The following is a 20,567-nucleotide window of genomic DNA, read 5'->3' as shown; positions in this document are numbered from 1 at the left end:
CGTTTGTGGCTTCATTCAATTTCAAGGCGGCGAAGTATCTTTACTAATCTATGATGTCAGCAATAAGTAGATACATACTTACATTACTTACCATGCTTAAAAAAATAAATGAAACATTATTTTAAAAGCAACTGTATTCTCTAGATATTGTATAGGTAATTACCTACTTATTATTTTGCATTTTGTGACTACCTGTATATAGAATTATGTGTACTGAGCTATTTATGAATATAATATTAAAATTGCTTATGTACCATACAGTTCTGTTGGTAGACTAACCAACGACTAAAGACCAACAGAACTACATGATAGACCTTATAAATGGTAGACTATAGTTAGTTGTATCATCAATAGTAATAAAGTCAATGCATAAACCGAGTATTATAATGTAATAATATTACGCGTTGAAAGGGTTTGAAATAAAAACACAAATTTGCCTGGTACTAAATTTTATTAAACATTGAAATAAAGATATTAGACAGTAATTGACGTATTACTAGTAGATATAGACCTCTCTTTAATCTACAGATTGGTGGTGTTTATAGATATTACTTATAAACATTCATATAAAAATATATCAAGATATTCATGTTGAATAACACGCCATATAAAATCTTTGTAAATCTAACCACTATATAAACCTTTTTTCATATATTTGACACAAGAAACACAAAGGATCAATGAAAAGTTTAACATATTTCTCTACTCTAATATCTAAACACATATTTTTTAATGTAAACACATTAAAATTTAAATATATCTTTCATATAAATACACATACAAGCCCCTACTCATATTTTAATTTAAATAAATTTCAATTAAAGACAACTATATAACCTGAAAATGCACATGAATCTAAGTGAGAAGACACATAGCTACATATTTTTCATTAAAAAGTCGGTTTTCCTCGAATTCGAATTTCTATCTTTTGGATCCGAAAGGAAGAGATCCAATCTAGGTTGTTTTACTAATTCTTTACCATACTAAATTGACTACAAAACATAGTTTCTAAAAATCATATTTCTTTATGTGGTAGGTACTTAATTATACAATCACAATATATAATGTCACATCTATATCTAAAACTTTATATTTAAAACTTTTAAATGTATATAAAGCACGAAAGCTTTAGCTAAAATACGTTCTTCCCAAAAGGCGCTATTTGAAGTTTTCTAGGGGTAAACTAAATAAGAAAGTCTACATTTTAAATTAATGTTAAAATTGTATATTTACTTATTTAAGTAAGCTAGATAGACATAAATACTCTACAATATAGCACACTATACGCATGTATCTAACTAATACTTTACTTAAATAATGTTAAAAAACGAAAACATGTTTATTACTATAATGAACTTGCTATTTCTTAATTAAAACTTAAGTACCTACTCTTTGTTTTAAAAAGTAGAAAGGTGATTAAAGAATTCCACAAAGCTCCAACAACGACAGTGTTAGTTCAACTTTATTCCTTTGGTCTACAAAGGATCGGTTCAGGATATCGAAAAAACGCGTAATAATATTTTTAAAGCATTTGAATTTTATAACTAAAGACATTTTTAAAGCTCTTGCTTTTAAGTTATTTGAGTATGTAGTGAATAAAAGTAAATATATAATATTATTAAATTGTTAAAAAATATTAAATTTATTATTAATCGAAGTTCGTGGCTGATCTCGTGACTCTCTAATGCTGGATCTTAAATGTCCACATTTAAACATTAATTATTTGACTCTTGTCTAAGGATGAAATTAACAACGCCTTTTCCGAGGCATCAGGCGAGGCGAGGCGAGGTATCAGGTATCTCCTTTACCACATCCTTTATAGGTACAAAGTACTACTACTATAAGCAAAAATACAGAAAGCTGGGGCGTTCCGGGTCAAACCACAAACTGTTATACCATCAAAAATGAACAAAACAAAGTTCAAGTATATAGAAAAACTATATTTTTATAAAAGTAACCTATCACGTTGACATGAACCAACGCTGCAATCAACACACAAAGCGCAGTTAACATTGCAAGCAATTATCTCCTTATGGTCGCGTACATCCGAATGGCGCTACGTTCATTAAGGCTCGCTATATCTCAGGGATTCTCAAACTTTTCAGTTCCCGACGCACTTACAGGTTTTGTATTACCTCTTTGCGCCCTTAACTACTCGAAATACTGGGAAGGTAAGCAAAAAATTAAAACATATACAATATGAAGTTGTTTTTAAAATATTAATTACATTACAACAACTTAATCAATGTCACCAGTAAGCTCGGTGATATCCCCAAATTTTAGTTTAGTCTAAGTTTAGATCCCATAGAAAGCCTAACTACGCTCCTCTTTATTATACGGCACACACTTTGGGAACATCCGCTCTATACAATTAGGCGTCGAAAAGTAAAATTTGGAAGCAGTGGATATTTGGTTATATTTCCAATTACGTATCATATTGTTACACCAAAATAGATTTAAAAAATCAAATTATACGATCATCTCCATATTTTATCAATAAATGTGCATATTTTATGTGCTTATAGAATGTAATCCAAAAACTAGGTAGACCAAATTTAAACTAAGTTTGTATAAAAGTGACCTTTATTCACGCTGACCTTAACCAACGCTGCAATCAAACGACACACAAAGCGCAGTTAACATTGCTAGCAATTATCTTGTTATGGCCGCGTACATCCGAATGGCTCGTTAATTAAGGCTCACTCCATCCCAGGGGTTTTCAAACTTTTCAATTTGCAATGCCTTACAGGTTTATTTTATCTAGGCGCCGCTTAGCTACTCGAAATGCTAGGTAAAGTAGAAAAATTAAAACATACATATGTAATATGAACCTAATCCTATGGATTCCCAAAGTTTTCAGTGTCCGACGCACTTACAGGTTTAGTATTGTCTCGACGTCCCTTAGCTGTTCGAAATACTAGGTAAATAGGCACAAAAATTAAAACATTTGTAATATGAACATAATTTTATATTACTGAAGAAAAATAGGAACTAAAATACAATGAAAACTGTGAGCTTGATTATTTCCAATAATTTTAATTTAGTCTAAGCTTAGTTCCCAGAGAAAGCCTAATGATGCCCCTCGTTACCCTTAACGGCGCTCCAGGGCACCGCAGCGCACACTTTGAGAACCCTCATTCAATCAAAATTTGCACGATACTTTGTGTGACCAAATTTCAACTGAGTTTGTATAAAAGTGGTCTTTATTCACACTGACCTTAACCAACGCTGCAATCAAACGACACACAAAGCGCAGTTAACATAGCTAGCAATTATCTTGTTATGGCCGCGTACATCCGAATGGTTCTTCATTATGGCTCTATCCAATTAGGGTGACATTGAAAACGGAAATTCATAAGCTGTGGACATTTGGTTGTATTTGCCATTAACATTGTCAGGCCGAAATAGATTTGAAATATCAAATTAGACATAACATTTTGCAGATATAGGTGACTAATAATAAATTACAATATTGCAACAATGTTTTATTTATATGACATTTTATTTACTATAAAGTCAGGCGAAAGTACCACAAAAGCACTATAAAGTGGTAGTTAGCCTTTCAACATTTTAGCTTCAAAACAGATTGAGAGTTGGGTTAGCACACGTAATCTTAGTAATTATAATTTACCACGAGTATTACCGTGACCACATGCAATATTTAAAACATTTACAATTACGCGTTTTCTTATTAACTACTCAGTGCCTACAATTAAATGTGTTGGTTTTCTAATATCGTTGTAAAGTAGGATTTAAATTAAGGCGCACCCAAATTCTACTTAAATCGTAGCGTAGCCTTGTAGCCCGTAGCCCGTAGCACATAGCCCGTAGCTCGTAGATCCCGTAAGTCATAAAATGCAAATGGCGTCGCTGTTCCGTTAAACTACTGACAAGATAATCTTAAGGTCGGGTCGACTATACACTGAGGTACAGTTAACTTCCATTGTGATGGAATTGATACGTGAACATACATAAAATTACTGTATGTATTAATATGTTCATACAAACTAGTGGATTACAATAACAAGAATTTATGAATGAATTTAGAATAAAAATGAATTTAAAAAATGCAAGATTCATTTTTTCTGATTAGTATATAACTAATCTTAAATATTTATTAGATCACGGAATTACTACATATTTTATAATTATTATAGGAACAAAATTAGTACTTTAAAACATTTTCGCGCTGAATATTTTGATAAAGTATACATCGTATGTAAACAAAGTACAAAGTTATATGGAGTATGTAAATACTCCATATAACTTTGTACTTGTATGTAAATACTCCATATAACTTTTTGAAGATGATTTCGAAGTTATAATGTTGAATCACTTTTGACAAATGTCTCCTTATATTTCTTAAAGAAGATATCTTCAAGTATTGATTAAATCTCCACTTTATTCAACGTAGATAAAATCTCGTTAGTTTCAATATCCTTGAATAGTAATGGAGATAAAAGAAAACGCCATAACTTAGTAAAAGTATAAAAATGCAAATAGAATTGTCTTCGCGTTAGTGCTAACGAGATATTCTTTACAGAGCTGGCACTTGCCTGCACCGTTTTAATTAAATGCAATGGATTCGTAGAAAGCTATAACTCAGGCTTACTTAACGGTAATATCTCTTAAGACTCTTAAGTAGAATCTACTCTAGTCATTGTAACAATACTGTTTTTTTATAAGAAAAGCAAAGAAAAGATGTAATGTTTTCAATTTACTTTTATAAGAAAGTAGTAGCAAAGTGCATACAATCCAATTTATGGTAAGTATTTACTGCTACGGTCCTACGGATGTATATGGACGTCTAAAACAAATACCTTAAAGAACAGAGGTTGTACCTGACGCCGATCTGACTTACTTTGTGACTCCTGAAGTCCTGGGGCTTAAAATAGTCGCCTTTAAATCAACCGGTAAAATTTCACACATACTTTTTTTTATACATAACATATCTACCAAACATTTCGAACCGGAAGATCATAGCGCCTAGAGCAAAATTGATATATTTATAGAGGTGCTAAATGGTAAGGACTTGGATGTCCACTATCATAAGTTAAAGTAGGTAATATATAATACCATAGTGTTTCATTAGGCGAGTTATACGCACATTTCGGGCCACAATAGATAACGTGATTTTGTGCTGACCTTCTGAATCTTTTGGCCATAGCTAAGAAGAGGCCTATTCTGTACTCTCGTGAGCGAAGTTTCCTATTAATTTGAAAATTTTGCGACATTACGTCGCCGACGATCCATAAATTGTAATTTAAACGTTTTCTCAGTTTAGAGCCATAAACAGTAACACAGATAATAAGAACAGGTAAGAAAGAAGAATTAATCATAATAAGAGTTAGCTATAATAGTTTGCCTGCCAAATTGTTTACTTCCAAGCTCCTCCGCACGGTCAAGATTAAAACCGTATAGTGACTATAGAGTATAGTTCACGCATCATCATACAACATACTGAGAGCACAGTTCTAAGCTGCCCGAAACTTTGCACGAAACTACGGATTCGTGTGACCAGAGTAGACCCTCAAGCTGAGCTCGTCCGCCCGTAATTTATTACGTTGCAATATTTCACACTCGTTCCATCTTCACTTACACGGAAACATTCTACACGCTTGCCTAGCGAATATAACGTGACTGATGTCTAGCTGAATTAGAATTAGTATCTTTCCTCATGTATGTACGAGGTAACACATGACAGAGTTATTCTGTTAGACAATACTTACGTACAAAAAAACAAATAATTGTTTAGTGTTCCATTTTCATTCGCATTACTGGCACTAATAACATTAAATGGTATAACATATTATTTAATGCTGTTTTCTGAGTTAGAGCGTTTAGTAAGTTAATTATAAAGTGCCTAACTTTTTTAAAAGATTGAAGTAGTAGTCTCCTGTCGCCCATAGGCATTTATAACCAACTCAATGTATAAGAGGAATTCTAACTAAGAGGAAACCGATAAGAGAGAGACGCGTCGCTACTTTCGCACTTAATCCTAACATTAAAAAAAATGTAATACTGATAAACATAAAGCACTGCTTAACTCGATGTACTTATAATCATTATTTTTGCTAAAAGGTATAGAGCGATAAGATACAACGATAATAAGCACTAAAGAAAAGATTTCGATAATACATCCGTTAAAATATAATACTGTAGCTTATTTACACAGATCTATATTTAGATATAGGTCTGTGCTTATTTAGTACATTTAAAATACGAATATATCTAAGTATACCTACATAACACTTTCATTTCATATTTACCACTTGAAAGCATTAATAAAATTATATATGAATAATATTGAATAATCAAATACAAATGAAGCAAAACATTTACGATTTTCTACTTTCACGCAACTGACTTACGACATAACTATTCTAATGTCCACGCGACCGATGCCACAATTCCTCCCTCGCTAAACATATCTAAGCAGCTATCGTAGGTGGTTCTACAACTAAATACGGAGTGTGCAACATAGCTGGTTGCAGCGCGGCTGCAGCGGGGAACAGGATGGGGTACTGCAGCGGCGGCTGCGGGCACTGCAGCCGCGCTTCGGGCTCCGAGCAGTGCAGCAGCCAGTGCGTCAGCATCCGCCCCCGGCCCTTCAGCTCCACTTCGCCCCGCCGCTCCACGACGAACGTTCCCCACTGCTCCAGTAACGCTCGCGTGCTTTCACTCAGGTGTATGCGCAGAGCTGTTGACAAATGAATTTTAAAGATTTTTCTGATGATAATAATTGTAAAACTTTGTATAACAAGACATATTTTATTATTGTAGTAGGTACTCGTATTAACGACATTGTATAAACAATAAATTATAGTTTAAAAATTGCGCCGTATAGTTAATCAAACTAAAAAGTACCTACTACTAAAGTTACTGATTTATCTAGGGCATCAGTAACGTATACTACCTTTCTCTGCCGCGTGGAGGGAAAATCATCAATCATGATGAGCTTGAAGACATGTGTCAGAATTATTTAAATCGTTTGTTGACATCAGTTATTAACATTTTTTTTATGATATAACTATTAATTGTGTCTAAGTCTGAATAAAGTCTACGTATACACAGCGTAACGAAAAATTCTAAGTATATGGTATAAATGGAATATTAGCAAGAATATTCATGTGTCTCTTTAAAAAGATCAGATATTGCAAGATTTAATTACTTACCAGCTGTAATTTTAAAATACATTGTTCAAGTAACATTTTAATCAAAGACGTGAAACTTAAAATCAAGCCAAGATCTCAGTGTAGAATCATTTAAATATAGTGTGGGCGGAAACCCACAGGGAAAACGTGAGTCGAGATGAAAAAGATCTGCATACTGAATTTTAAACAGGTTTTAATTAAAATTATCACTAGCTCGGTATTACATGCATGCAATGTGTATACAAGTAAATAACTTGTAATTTTCTACAAACTTTGCATAAATTTGTTACGTGGGTATACTTAGAAAACTTATTTTAAAAGTTATTGTCGACCCACGACTACCTCCGCGATGCTCAACATTCTAATTAGACATTTAGTTATACTTTTAAATGCTATTAAGATATTTTGTTTTTGTATTCTAAAAATACAAGCCACAAGAAAGAAGAAATTAAATGTAACTTGTTTTAAAAGTAAAGGAAAATATAGTAAAAGACCTAACACGCCTGGAGTAATTAAAAATAATTCTCAAAGGTGTTTAAAGTCTACTAATTCGTACCTGGCCTCTTGGCCCTATAGCCTTGATCCCTCTCACTCTAAAAGGAGATATGTATCCAGCAAAGGAATGGATTGACGACTAATCTACTGTTTTGGCTTGTATTCTACTACTACTAGTAACTTACGCCTGACCGACCTAAATGGCCACCATTTTAAATGTGTATTTCTATTTTATTACTTGTCATAAAGCATTCGATTTAAAAGTTTTGTAATTTAAATTATTCGGCAATTTACTTGTGACGGTCTTCCCCAAAATTGTCCTAATTCCAGTATCTAATCCATTAGATAAGATTCTCTAATTTCTTTAGCTAATGACCCATTAGGCAAATGAATCTTAAGGTAGATAGGCCAAACAGAAGCGACGTGCGACGATGTCAAACACGTTATATATTTTTTCATAGTAAACAAACAGTAAGTAACGGAATCATAAAAAAACTAAAACAAGTAAATAAAAGCTGCACCTTCTTGGTCTACTTTTTTATTTTGATGAAGAAACAGACCATTTTCCTACAATAGGCGTTTATCCTATAACCGTTTTGAACCTACTGAATATACGGTATAATGACAAATTTTCAAATCACCAATAAATAATAATTTTAGTTTATAGACTGATATAATTTTCAATACATATTTTTAACATATCCTATGTTAGTTACTTTACTTCACGAATATGTTTACAACAAACAGTCCTAAAACTGACCGAAAGTGCGATTTTACTTAAAACAAGTTTGTTTTAAGTACAATCGCACTGAAATGGGCGTGGGCGCTACGTAGGCAAATTGTAAATAAAAAGTTTCCTTGATAAAACACAAAACTAAACAAAATTTGTTATTATAGACAGAACGATAATGAATGTAGCGAAAAATAATTGTGAATATATTTACTTCTATACAACGAGTCCAACAACTTAGAAACACGTAAAAATAACTTTGAATTACTTTAACTTCTGTCGTGGCGTCAAAATGTCGTTATGTGTTGTTTACTTGGTGAAGTAAGGGAGAAAGGCACGAGGCATTTTAACTATTATGACGAAGGCTACCTTGAGGATAGAAACTGATCTGCTGCCGATCTCAGGTCTTCCCCAATCATATCTGAAGTTGCTTATAGGTTTGCATGGCAGTGATACTCTAGTGGTTGTGGAAACTCGGCTTCCCGATCGAGGTTTCCGAGGTTCAAATCCTAGGCCCACCTCTGATTTTTCAAAGTTATATGCGTATTGGAAATTAATTATCACTTGCTAAACGGTAAAGGAAAACATCGTGAGGAAACCTGCACACCTGAGAGATTTATAAAAAAAAATCTCAAAGGTGTGTAAAGTCTACCAATACGCACTTGGCCAGTACGGTGGACTATGGCCTAATCCTTCTCATAATGAGAGGAGACCCGTGTCCAGCAGTGGGACAGTAATGGGTTGATCATGATGATTATAGGTTTCCAGAGGGTATTTTACATCAAATGGACTATAGCTCATACATGCTCGTTTGCTATATGTATATCGTAAAAACTATTAAAAACTTACGTTGTCCAGTGGACTCCATGCGACTGGCTGTATTCACAGTGTCTCCAAATAGACAGTAGTGTGGCATCTTCACACCGACCACTCCAGCACACACCGGGCCCGAATGTACACCTACTCGTACCTATTACGAATTACTTATTCAATTACATATTGTTAACTTTAATGATAACTTAATAGAGTTCTAATCACTGATCTTTAGGAAAGATTTCGATGATTTTGTTATTTTTTCATCTCAATTTAGCAAAATTAAAAACATACGAAGCAAGTTGCACCGTGCCATAGCAGCTCTTTGTATGTCAATCTGCTAGGCGCTGGCTTAGATTGCCTTGAAATATTTCACCATGTTCCTTAAATGCGAATTAGTGCAAGCTTTTTGAGGTGAAAATCGATTCATTGACTTCTTCTACTACTAACTGATAAGGCTACGTCAGTTATTAAAAATCTATTCCCCACCTCAAGCCGATGAGCAGGTTTGTGCCTCACGACGAAGCTACGTACAGCCTCAACCACCGCGAGCGCCATGAGGCAGATCTCACGCGCGTGCATGTCACCATTCCGCTCCGGCAAACCGGACACTACCATGTACGCGTCTCCTATCGTTTCCACCTGACAAGTTTTGGGTATATCAGAGATTTATCCTGGCTGAAACGTTTTTATATCCCACTGCTAAGCTTCTTCCAAAACTGGGGGAATTTTCGTCAATATAATGCAGCTCTAATGCAACTTGGTTGATTCGTAAAGTCTGAGATTGTAGTTACAGGTGTTTCTTTGTCTATAATTCTCTTAATTTGTAAACGGAATGTTACATAGAAGAGACGTCGGTAGAGGTTAAATGAATAAATGTTTTCTAAAATTGTTTTTTTTTTTTTAATTTGAACTAATAAAATCTTATTATATACGGTGACAAACGACAGATATGATAGAAAATTTAAGTGAGTGACAATAAAATAGAATCTTGAAAATTAAAAATCGATGACTTTTTACGAAACAGACTTCAACAAGCAGATAGGTCTCTCAATTAATATGTACCTTATAAACATCGTAGAACCCGATGATCCTGTCAAAAGTGCTATAAAGATCGTTGAGCAGATCCACAACTTGCATGGGCGTGGAGGCCGCGCACAGCTCGGTGAAGCCGACGATGTCACTGAAGTATACGGTCACGCATTCGAAGCTCTCTGGCTGGACCACTTCACCCGCCATCAACTGTTGAGCTACTGGCCTGGGATATTAAACGTATTCGATTTGTAGGACCTGATTTTGGTTGAAGAATTCTATGGTTAAGTTTTAAATATCTACATTCCACACTTTATGTAACGGTTCCTGTTCTTATATCCACTCTGGATCTACTGCTGGACACGGGTCTCCTCTCAAAGTGAGGGGATTAGGCAATAGTTCACTACACTGGCCAAGTGCGTATTGGTAAAGTTCACACACTTATTAAAAACATTTTTTTCAAACTCTCAGGCGTACAGGTTTCCTCACTGTTTTCTTTTACCGTTTAAGCAAGTGACAAATAATATCTAATTTGCAAGTCATTGCACATAGCTTAGAAAATTTAGAAGTGCGTGCCTGGGCTATGAACCTTGGACCTTCCGAATTTCCTGTGTGTGTGGACATAAAGGCTACTGCGAAGAATAGGGTAAAGAACTCTAAGGCAATCGATCAATTAACGACCCGCGTGGCGCAGCTGTTACCATACCGGTGTGTGCGTTCATGGCATCCACGACAGGAAAACCCTTGTATGGCTATGAGAATAAATCATTATTATATAGAATTCCCTGTCCTGATATAACTATGAATGAAGAAATTGTCAAACATCTTATCAAATATCTCATCAAATTTAAGTGTCAAACATCATACCTTGGAAGAACCTGATACAACAACTCCTCAGAGCGTCGTTTCTCCAGTGATAACTGTTCCGTTTTCTCCTCAACGAGCGACTCCAGGTTATTTGCGTATTGTTCCATGCGACGCAGGAGATCGTCCATCAAGTTGTCACAGTATCCCCTACGGAAAACTATTTGTGTAACTGGTTTCAGATTACGAGAAAGGATTTTGTTGACTCTATTAGATTATATGCTAAAGTGCGTTTGAAGTGAATCAATCTACTTTGGTGATTCCTTTATACAGCTACAAATGTAGAAAAGTATAGGAAGTGAAGAAAATAAAGTTCTACTTAGAACCAATTATATGACGGGAACGTACCACCGGCGAGTCTTTAGTAATTAGTCAGTGATCGATATTCTACAGGCATGAATATACCTATATACCATGTGAAATTTAACAACAGATTAAAATATTATTACATTCGATAACAATAACGATAACACATACATAACCACAAACCTCATGTCATAACATTTTGTAAACTATTTTTTTGGAAGGGGGGGGACTCGCGGACACACGTGGAAGACTGTCTCTGTGATCGATACTCACTTGATGTAGTTAGCGTTGATGGTGTCGAAGCTGGGCCTGTCGTCGGGCACCTCGGCCCAGCAGCGCGCGGCCAGCTCCAGCAGCTCGGCCGCCGCGCCGCCGCCCGCCGCGCTCCCCTCCGGCCCCACCACCGGCCGGAAGGGGGGCGACTCGCGGGCGCACACGCGGGATACTATCTCTATGATCGATAATATCAAAGATCAAAAGGGTAGGATTGTTTAAATGAAGCATTGGAGGCTTAGTGAGAAACTCGCCCCGCCCTTCATATGTAACAGCAGCTAAAAGGAGATGCGCGGACGCACACGCAAGACTCTACTTCAAGCTGTTGATAATTATTATTGTATACTACAAATACTATAATACGTCAGAAATTGAATGTGCCCAATGACTGGATACTATATACTTTAACTTGTGGATTCTGTGGATCCTTAATGTAAACTTGCCGCATACTCTTTCAGAGCGGACACTGCCTTCAAGATCGGTGATTGATGTTATGATCGACTTTTGATGCTTTCAGCAAGAAATTGTTTCTGATAATAAAAATCAAACCATATAAAAACACATCCTACATTAAAATTTGTAAATATCGTGTGAATATTCACAATACCTAAATTTTGGAATTCCTTTTTGCTTAAATTGTATCGATATTTCCAAACTGTGATTTACCTATGTTACGAAGTTACGATCATATTAACCTTTATTAGACATGGATGTGGTGTAGTGATGGAACGGTCCGGCTCGCAGTACGATCTCCTCCAGGATAATGCCAAAGCTGTAGACATCTCCTTTCAGCGAAGCCACAGCGCCGGGGTAGATGCTCCCCGCCACCAGCTCTGGTGCTGTCCATATCAGTTCTACGAGAGAATATACTTAAAAGTAGTACTTTTTAACATGAGTACAAAAGAACTACTAAGTCTACCACAAAAATATTATAAGTTGCGAGATATATTAAGGCAATAAAAAGGAAATAAAAAGATTTACTCTATGTCCCCAAAGTGGAATTTAGGTAGACACATTTTATTGCATTTCTACTTTTTCTCTGTTTATCTTTCTGTTTACATTACTATTTATATACATATTATTTATTTAATAACTTACGTTATTACATGTAAAAACAACTAAAGATATATATGTATTATAATGCTACTTGGCCCTGTGGTAAGAATATTTTTTATCCGTCCATTATATCTATGCTTGCTTGCTTGAGATTCCCAAAGATCACGACATTGAGAGTATTCAAATAAAACAAAAGGTGTTCTAAAAATAATATTACAAGAATTTAGACCTTAACAGGTTAATTGCATTACCGAAAAACCGATACGTGTGCAAACGTGTGGAAACCACGTCCTCGGAATAGAACCTATACCTCGCCAATACCATTACGAAGGGCCCATTACGTTCCTAATAGGGAAGGGATGAAAACACATTATGGATAATTACTGTAATAATAGGTGTCGTCCTTAATCAAGTCTGTGGGAGTGCAGAGGGTGTGGAGGCCGTAGTCGGAGATTTTGAGTACGAAGCGTCCATCGATGAGGCAGTTGGATGATCGCAACTTGCCGTGCGCTCCCAGCCCGCTATGTAAGTAACACATTCCCTGGAAATTCATGGTGTGTTTATGCAAAGTCGTATGTGAATTAGCGTAAAATTTCAGTATACAAAATGTTGATTCAAGCGAAATTTTTTTGTCAATTTGTCTTCTTTATAGGAGAAGATACGAATGGGGAATTACCCACCTTTGAGAATTTGTCTTTTAAAGTACTCCAGCTTTCTTCGCGATGTTTTCTTTTATCGTTAAAGCAAGTGATAATTAATTTCTAATATTTACATCACTTTGAAAGATAAGAGGTGCGTGCCTGGGATTTGAACCTCTGACCCCTCGAGTTTCAACCACTATACTAAACTTACCCATCTGTTTAATAAATTGAAACTATATTACCTATATCAAATTTAGTATACTAAAAATATCACGACATGACGACATTATTGGACATATATTATATTTTCGGTTTACCTGAACGATATCATGCACGAGCGACGTCCTGAAGTTCCAGTCGAGCTGCAGTTCCTCATTCGCTAGAACGTCCTTCAAGGAGCCCTTCGGACAGTACTCCGTCAACACGAACACCAGTGGACAGTCCACACAGGCGCCAATAAACCGCGCCGTGTTCTCGTGCGATACATTTCTAGCCTAAGATCACGAAAATGTCAGTAAAAAATTACTTTAAGCGGTAGATATCACGGAGGGCTTTTCTTCTGCTTGCGCGCGCTGATGCGGAATTGCAACATGCGTAGAAATATGAAAATGTATGGAAATTACAGTTGAAGTACGAGTATTTCTACTGTGACGTGATTGTCGACTGTTTCAACTGCGACGTTGAGCAATATATATCGATCTCTTTCCATTCTACAGCTACTACATTACCGCGGATCCTACTGGATCGTAGAAACCTGCGGTCTCATATCTTTTCAAACAAATAGCTAATCCGCGTTCGCGGCGGAGGCGGAAGAAAAACTTTCCGTATGCTCTCACAATAAATCATCACATTCATGACAAAAAATGTTAGTTGACAACTAACATGTTTTTAATATTCACATTGAAGATTAAGACATGACGACAAAGTTATTCAAGTACTCGCCTGTTTTATCTCCCAAAGCAACTTTTTGTTTAAATCCAACTTCTTCCTGTGTATCTTCTTAACAGCGACTCTATTGCCTTTGTACAGGCCGACGGTGAAGGCCGACAGAGTGAGGGACGGCGTGCTGCCGAGGCCTGACGAGGCACTGGTACTGCCACGAGCACTCCATCCCAGTGACAGCTGTTAAGGATGTACTTCTTCTACTTAGGACTCCAACAATTTGGTTCAATTGGAAGGATCACCGCCACAATTATTTTTAGGCTTGTACGTTTTAATGGTTGGATGTGAATAACTTACATATGAGGCGACAAACATTAGCTTCAGATAAAACCCCTGTTCTAAACTTTAGTCACAGATGGCCATGAGCAGTAGTAGCCACTTACTTCTACATAAAGTATACAAAATATAAAATATATTCAAGCCTAATATTCTGTACGAAAGGTATGAGGCTATTAACAAATGTAAACCTGGACATAAATATGAATGTTACCTTCATCGTTTTACAAAAGGGTTGAGTCCACAATTGTTCAAACATTTACAATTTACACTTGCGTGCACGGTGACAATGAATTACGGTAAAGTATCATGTTTACGTGGTTTTAATTAATTTTATTTCGTCCGCAGGGAGTGCTAATACGCTTAATTGATTAAAAGCGAGCTTTTAATGTTTGTTCAGTTTTTACCTTACCGTGTTACCGTTTTTACCTACATTTATAACGTGAATTTCAATTTTGTATGTTTCAAAATACATAAGTGTTCTAAGCCTTTGATTCCAATATGAATAACGCCCGATATTAATAATGAATCTACCCTGCTTATCAAAGATCGAAATTTAACAACTGTAGTAGGCAAATGGTTGTCAAATTTCAATCTTTGGTAAGCGCACACTGGATTGATAGTTTATGAATAACGGACGTAAGTTGGCAACTATATACTTTTCTTTTTTTAACATTTAACCTAACGATAAAGCAGACGGGCTACCTGATAGAAATATTTCTATCTATATATAATAGATAAATCTTTTGTTTGCTTTTCTTTTGAATAAATCTTGAACATAGTAGTTTTAATACTGCTGTTATAAGGCAGAAAAAGGAGTAGCGGTAGTGACTCCGGAATAGACCCACGAAGGGTTCTAATACCTTTAAAGATTCGTAGCATTCCTGACGCCGGTTTGTCTTAATTTATTAATGACCACATACCTTCTCTTACGTGACAGACTGAATATATGATTATAAGGACAGAATATATTAAACTCCTTTACTATGTATGAGCTTAGATCTTTCAACCTCGAATTCAAGATATTTATGCCTTTTAAGCCATATCAACTCATTACTGTCCCACTGCCGGGCACGGGTCTCCCTGAGAGAGAGGTTTAGACCATAGTCCACCACGCTAACCAAGTACGGATTGGTTGACTTTACACAATTTTGAGAACTTTTTTTGAAGAACTGATGTGTGTAGGTTTCCTCACCGTTAACTTCAGGCATCAGAGGTGACTGGGATTCGAACCATGGACCTCCTGGAGTTTAAGACGCCGAAGTTATGTGCGAATGAGTAATTAGTTATTACTCCAGACCTGTGCCCAGCAGTGGGCCAAAAAGGTGAAGATGATAGGTGAAGGTGGAGATGAAAAACGGCGTAATCAAAAAATAATTCAACTTTTAATATAGCCGTACCTTGAGAACTTCATTGATGCTGTGCAGCGCTGGGCTTGCCCCCAATCCTGTGCCCACTTCAACTAAAACTTCTTCGGGGCGCACTCGCCAAGCCATGTTGTTTAGTTCTGCGTCTATTCTCATTTGCCTATGGACACAAAATACAATGACTTACTTAATGATATTTAAGTAACTGACAGGAAATACATTCCTAATGTAAACTTCTCTTGTATTAATTAACATTTCAAATTAATTAACAATTGCTTTAACGTATTCTTAAATTATATTTTTTTTTTACTTCAGGACTTAAAAATAGGCTATGTGCCAAGGAATGCAAGTAGTCATAGACACTAGACAATTATCCTCTTAATGAAGGTTATTGAACCACAATTGAAAATGGTGGTAACGATGTGCCATAAAACAAAATATCTGTGAAATAACGAACAAAGACAATAACCTATGCTGTTTTCTTCAGTGAATATCTTTCAATGCGAATCGTATCTCTATGTAATACTTACTTGTAAGCAACGCAAGCAGCTGTTACTGCGAACACCAAGAACACGGCCAGACCGATGAAACAATATATAATAACGGTCTGAGCCTCTGAGCAGCGTGCAACAAACGATCAATACTTACTTATCTTTATCATATTCCAACACATTATTGTCCCACAGATGGTTCTCCTCTCAGAATGAGAAGGGTCAATCTAATAGTCTACCGCACTAGCCAACATGAAACATAGACGTTCCTCATATTTTTTCGTTCACCGTTAAAACCCGTAATTATTTATTTCTTAGTCGTATCTAGATGCACGGCTATGCGCCCATCAAAATCTAGTTCTAAAATGCGAATGTCTTTATATAAAATCAGAGATAATATTATTATGTGCCTGTTTCCGTAAGCCTGTAAGATGAAGTAAAAGTATCCGGTAACAGTAAAGAAAAGATATAGTAGGTATTATATACAGGAGCCACGTAGGTATATAAGAAAACATTTAAACAGGTACATTTCATTCGTAAAGTTAGTCTATCTTACAGAAGCAATTTAATACTTCAGCTACAGCTAATTCGTTTGCGTTTGGTTGAAAGCGATAAGACTAAAATACTTAAACGGGGTGTTCGAACTTAGTAAGGGCTAAATGGGTAATAATACACCTGTGGTCGGTTTAGTATTTAGGGAGCACTTAACATCAGGTGTGCAAACAATTTGCTACGTGTACATAAAAAAGTAATGTCAGTTTGAGCAGCGTAAGTAGGTACCTACAACCAAAAATAAAGTACACTGAAATAAGTCCAAAGGATTTTTCATTATAGTCTATATTAAGTTCTTCAATGTAATGTGCTATTCCGTAAGTTACTTGTAGCCGAGAGAAACTTCTTGAATATCCTACAAACTGTATAAATCTTAAAGTAACTGCACATGTTATTAACAAACTAAGCAACAAATAATTATTTCCTCTTATTTATACTATGAAACAACAAAGAAACTTTCTTTACTTTTCTAAAATCCTAAAAATTCTATTAAAAGACACCATAACACATTATAGGTACTGAATTTATAACTCTAGCGACAACAGTACCCTTAGTATGAGTTTTAAGTTTTGACAAAATGACTATTTTTGTTTTTTGTTTACGTATTTCCCATATATTTCCAATCAGTTCTGATACAATCCTCTAGGAGCGCTGATTGGAAATCTATGGGCAAATAGGTACGTAAACAAATACCAAAACAGTCATTTCTGTAAAAACGTAAAAACTCATACTAAGGGTGCAGAACAATATTCCCGATTCATGTTTCCCTTCAAAAAGAAACGAAGAAAAATAAAAAGCAACATATCAAACTTTAAAGTGCATTTAAAATTGAAGATACAGTGCGAGTGGCCTTGACCGTTGCAAGATGGCGTTGAGAGCGAGACAAGCGATAAATTATACGAGAGCACTCGTGTGTTTTACGAGCTTTTACCGCCATTTTGTACGGGCGTACGTGTGTCTAGCGAAGAAACTATGAATATTACAAGAACAGCACATTAAAGTTTAGTTAAAAATATTGATATTGGGATATTTGTCCACTTTATTACTTTGGAAGACTGTATTCTAGTACGCTGTTTATTATTGAACTGACATTATTTTATAATAAAAACTGAAGCATGCTAAAATACCTAGGTACTTAATACCTACTCATAAAATGACCTAAAAGTCTCAACGTATCTTGTAATGCCTTGAGTTACAATAATAAGTGCTGCCTTTGAAATGGTCCTTAAACTTAAATTTAAAAATCAGCAGTACATAGAAATCTAAAGATTACAAAGTTACAAATCAATAAAAGTTCAGTTTAAAACTTACCCCCCTGGCACATAGGGTCAGTTCCCAGAAATCCACAGCGCGGCGTATCGGGGGGTGGCGCCCGTCGACCCCCCGGCCAATGTATCGCCTTCCCAGCAACTGGCTTGTAACTGCTGTTTAATCCGTGGTAGAATGCAACCACCTAAATACAATAAGTTTTGTGAACCTAAATACAATAAGTTTTTGTGTATATTTTACTGTAAAAGCCCGACTAATCGGTAAATCTTAAGATTAACCAAGGTGAATTGGTAAATGTCCCAATTTATTTAAAAAAAGACACAGTTTCGGGCTTTTACCATGATAGTTTCGGGCTAATTTTCCTCCAACTAACAATAAATAAATCATTAATCAACTTCAAATAGCCTACAAGTCCTATTGGGCTAAAAAAATTATAAAAAATTAATTAAGGTCTATGTTCCTACCTGTTCAGTCACATATTTGTTACTTCTGAAAGAATTGGAGTTGAAAGCATTTATTTAACGTTGCCTTTCCGCACCCTTTAAAAAGGACAAACATTGCTGATGCAAATGCAAAAATATATTTTCCCGCTCTCGTAAAAGAAAAACTCTATCATGTCTAAAATGCACTCTATGCAACCATAAACACTCATTGCACAAAGTAATTCACTTTGACTTACGAAAATATTTCATATGCTACGAAAATATTTCAAACTCCGTCTACAAATAATAGACAGAGTTTTTTATTATAAAAAATATAACAGATATTACGTTGCGTAGCGTTGCACAAAGTGAATTACGAAAATATTTCATATGCTATATTATACACACGGATAAGCCGTCAAACTATTACAACCTTTCATATAGAGCCTTTGTTAGAGATTGGAATTTAATTAGGCTACAGCTCGTTCTCCATGGTCATACCGTTAACATGGATACAAATTGATTACATTATACTGAAGTATGTGCCTGTCTCCTTGGTATATCTAGTTACACAAATATAGTTGATATTTACTGCAAATTATGATTAAGAATGGTCGAAAAATAGAGATTACATGTAATTCAAATCTTTTTTTATGACGTACGTATAGCAAACGAGAATGCAGTCCATTTGATGGTAAGTTACCCCTGACATGCGTGGAAAATGTACCTACCCCAGATAAGATCATATCCTACGTAAGGTCGGGCACAGATGCATTGCTACCCTTTACGCGTACGTTGGAACACCTCGTGTAAGTCTCTCCCTTATATCTCCCTCTTCAAACCAGAATACAGCCGCACAGAACTCAGTTGTTATTAGGCAGAAATTGGTATGTCAGTGGTGCTTCTGGAGTTCAATGACTAAGGAATTTATTTTCGTGAAATTTTTAAAATTTTACTTACACTTGTAAATCTCTACGTATTGTTTTAAAACGAAGATTACAATAAATATACAAGTACATAACAAACATACAAGTTCTGCAGAACCATGTGTGGCTTAACTTTAATAAAACAATATTGTAGTCAGGTCAGTAAGTCCAGTGTACACGTCACATAACAATAACAAGATCGTCACACCCCATAAACTAATTCTAGCGAAAGGGGTTTATCATCCCATAAGCAATAAACGCTCCATGAATAGTACATAATTATGACATTTTATGGGAAGTTTGTATATTCTTGTTATTTTGGATATCGGAAGAGGAAAATAAAGTTTCGTAACTACAATTTGTAATATAAGTACAAGTAGATACTTTAATGTAATTTTTAATTGTTTAATGGAACTCCAGCATGGATTCTCAAAAGAATAATGGATGGAGGCACAATTCAATTAATTAACGATAACGCAGTGTATCCGTCTTTAATATTTCAAATATTTGTGTGATAATTGATGCTCAAAAACCTATAAATATCAATCAATTAATGAGATACTTGGTAAAAACTTTGTCTGAAAACCATTTTTAGCAATAGTCTTTATTCATAAAATTTAAGTACCAAACGAACACGCAGTTATTTGATGGTGATGTAACCAAATCCATGTTGAACATTGATTTTATCGGAAGTCAGTAACGGATGCGTAAGTTAGTCAGCATGGTTGGTGGCATTCACCAAAACTGTTTATCTACAGGGTGGCGCAAAATTAATCACCCTATTTTGTTTTAATAACTTTTGTACTGAATAAAAAAAAGTGATTTTGAATAATACAAATCTTTACCAGGACCTGTAACTTTTTTTTGCTTATTAGAAAATCTGATATCTGACAAGCGTCTTCCACCAGCGTCGATTCAAATTTGTCCCCTTTTTATCATATTTTCCACGACTTTCCAT

General features: G+C 35.4%; 1 protein-coding gene across 1 annotated transcript in view; it reads right to left on the bottom strand.

The window, feature by feature from the left end:
- Positions 1-6,274: 6,274 nt before the first annotated feature.
- The window catches only part of LOC140752312 (atrial natriuretic peptide receptor 1), a 36,569-nt gene continuing 22,276 nt past the window's right edge, over positions 6,275-20,567 (bottom strand). Inside the window, exons 10-20 of the mRNA XM_073086562.1 lie at positions 18,304-18,445; positions 16,480-16,564; positions 15,983-16,109; positions 14,307-14,486; positions 13,682-13,858; positions 13,108-13,264; positions 12,374-12,521; positions 10,258-10,402; positions 9,682-9,834; positions 9,229-9,349; positions 6,275-6,700 (exon numbers count right to left, since the gene is read on the bottom strand). Coding sequence (XP_072942663.1) covers positions 6,432-6,700; positions 9,229-9,349; positions 9,682-9,834; positions 10,258-10,402; positions 12,374-12,521; positions 13,108-13,264; positions 13,682-13,858; positions 14,307-14,486; positions 15,983-16,109; positions 16,480-16,564; positions 18,304-18,445 — 1,704 coding nt within the window. The 3' untranslated portion in view covers positions 6,275-6,431. The remainder of the gene's footprint in view (positions 6,701-9,228; positions 9,350-9,681; positions 9,835-10,257; positions 10,403-12,373; positions 12,522-13,107; positions 13,265-13,681; positions 13,859-14,306; positions 14,487-15,982; positions 16,110-16,479; positions 16,565-18,303; positions 18,446-20,567) is intronic.

Source organism: Epargyreus clarus, unplaced genomic scaffold, assembly GCF_041222505.1.
Source record: "Epargyreus clarus isolate Ecla_fem2 unplaced genomic scaffold, WU_Ecla_fem_2.2 ptg000024l, whole genome shotgun sequence".
Taxonomy (NCBI): domain Eukaryota; kingdom Metazoa; phylum Arthropoda; class Insecta; order Lepidoptera; family Hesperiidae; genus Epargyreus; species Epargyreus clarus.
The sequence above is the reverse complement of the archived record's forward strand: the minus strand, read 5'-3'. Positions and strand labels throughout refer to the sequence as shown.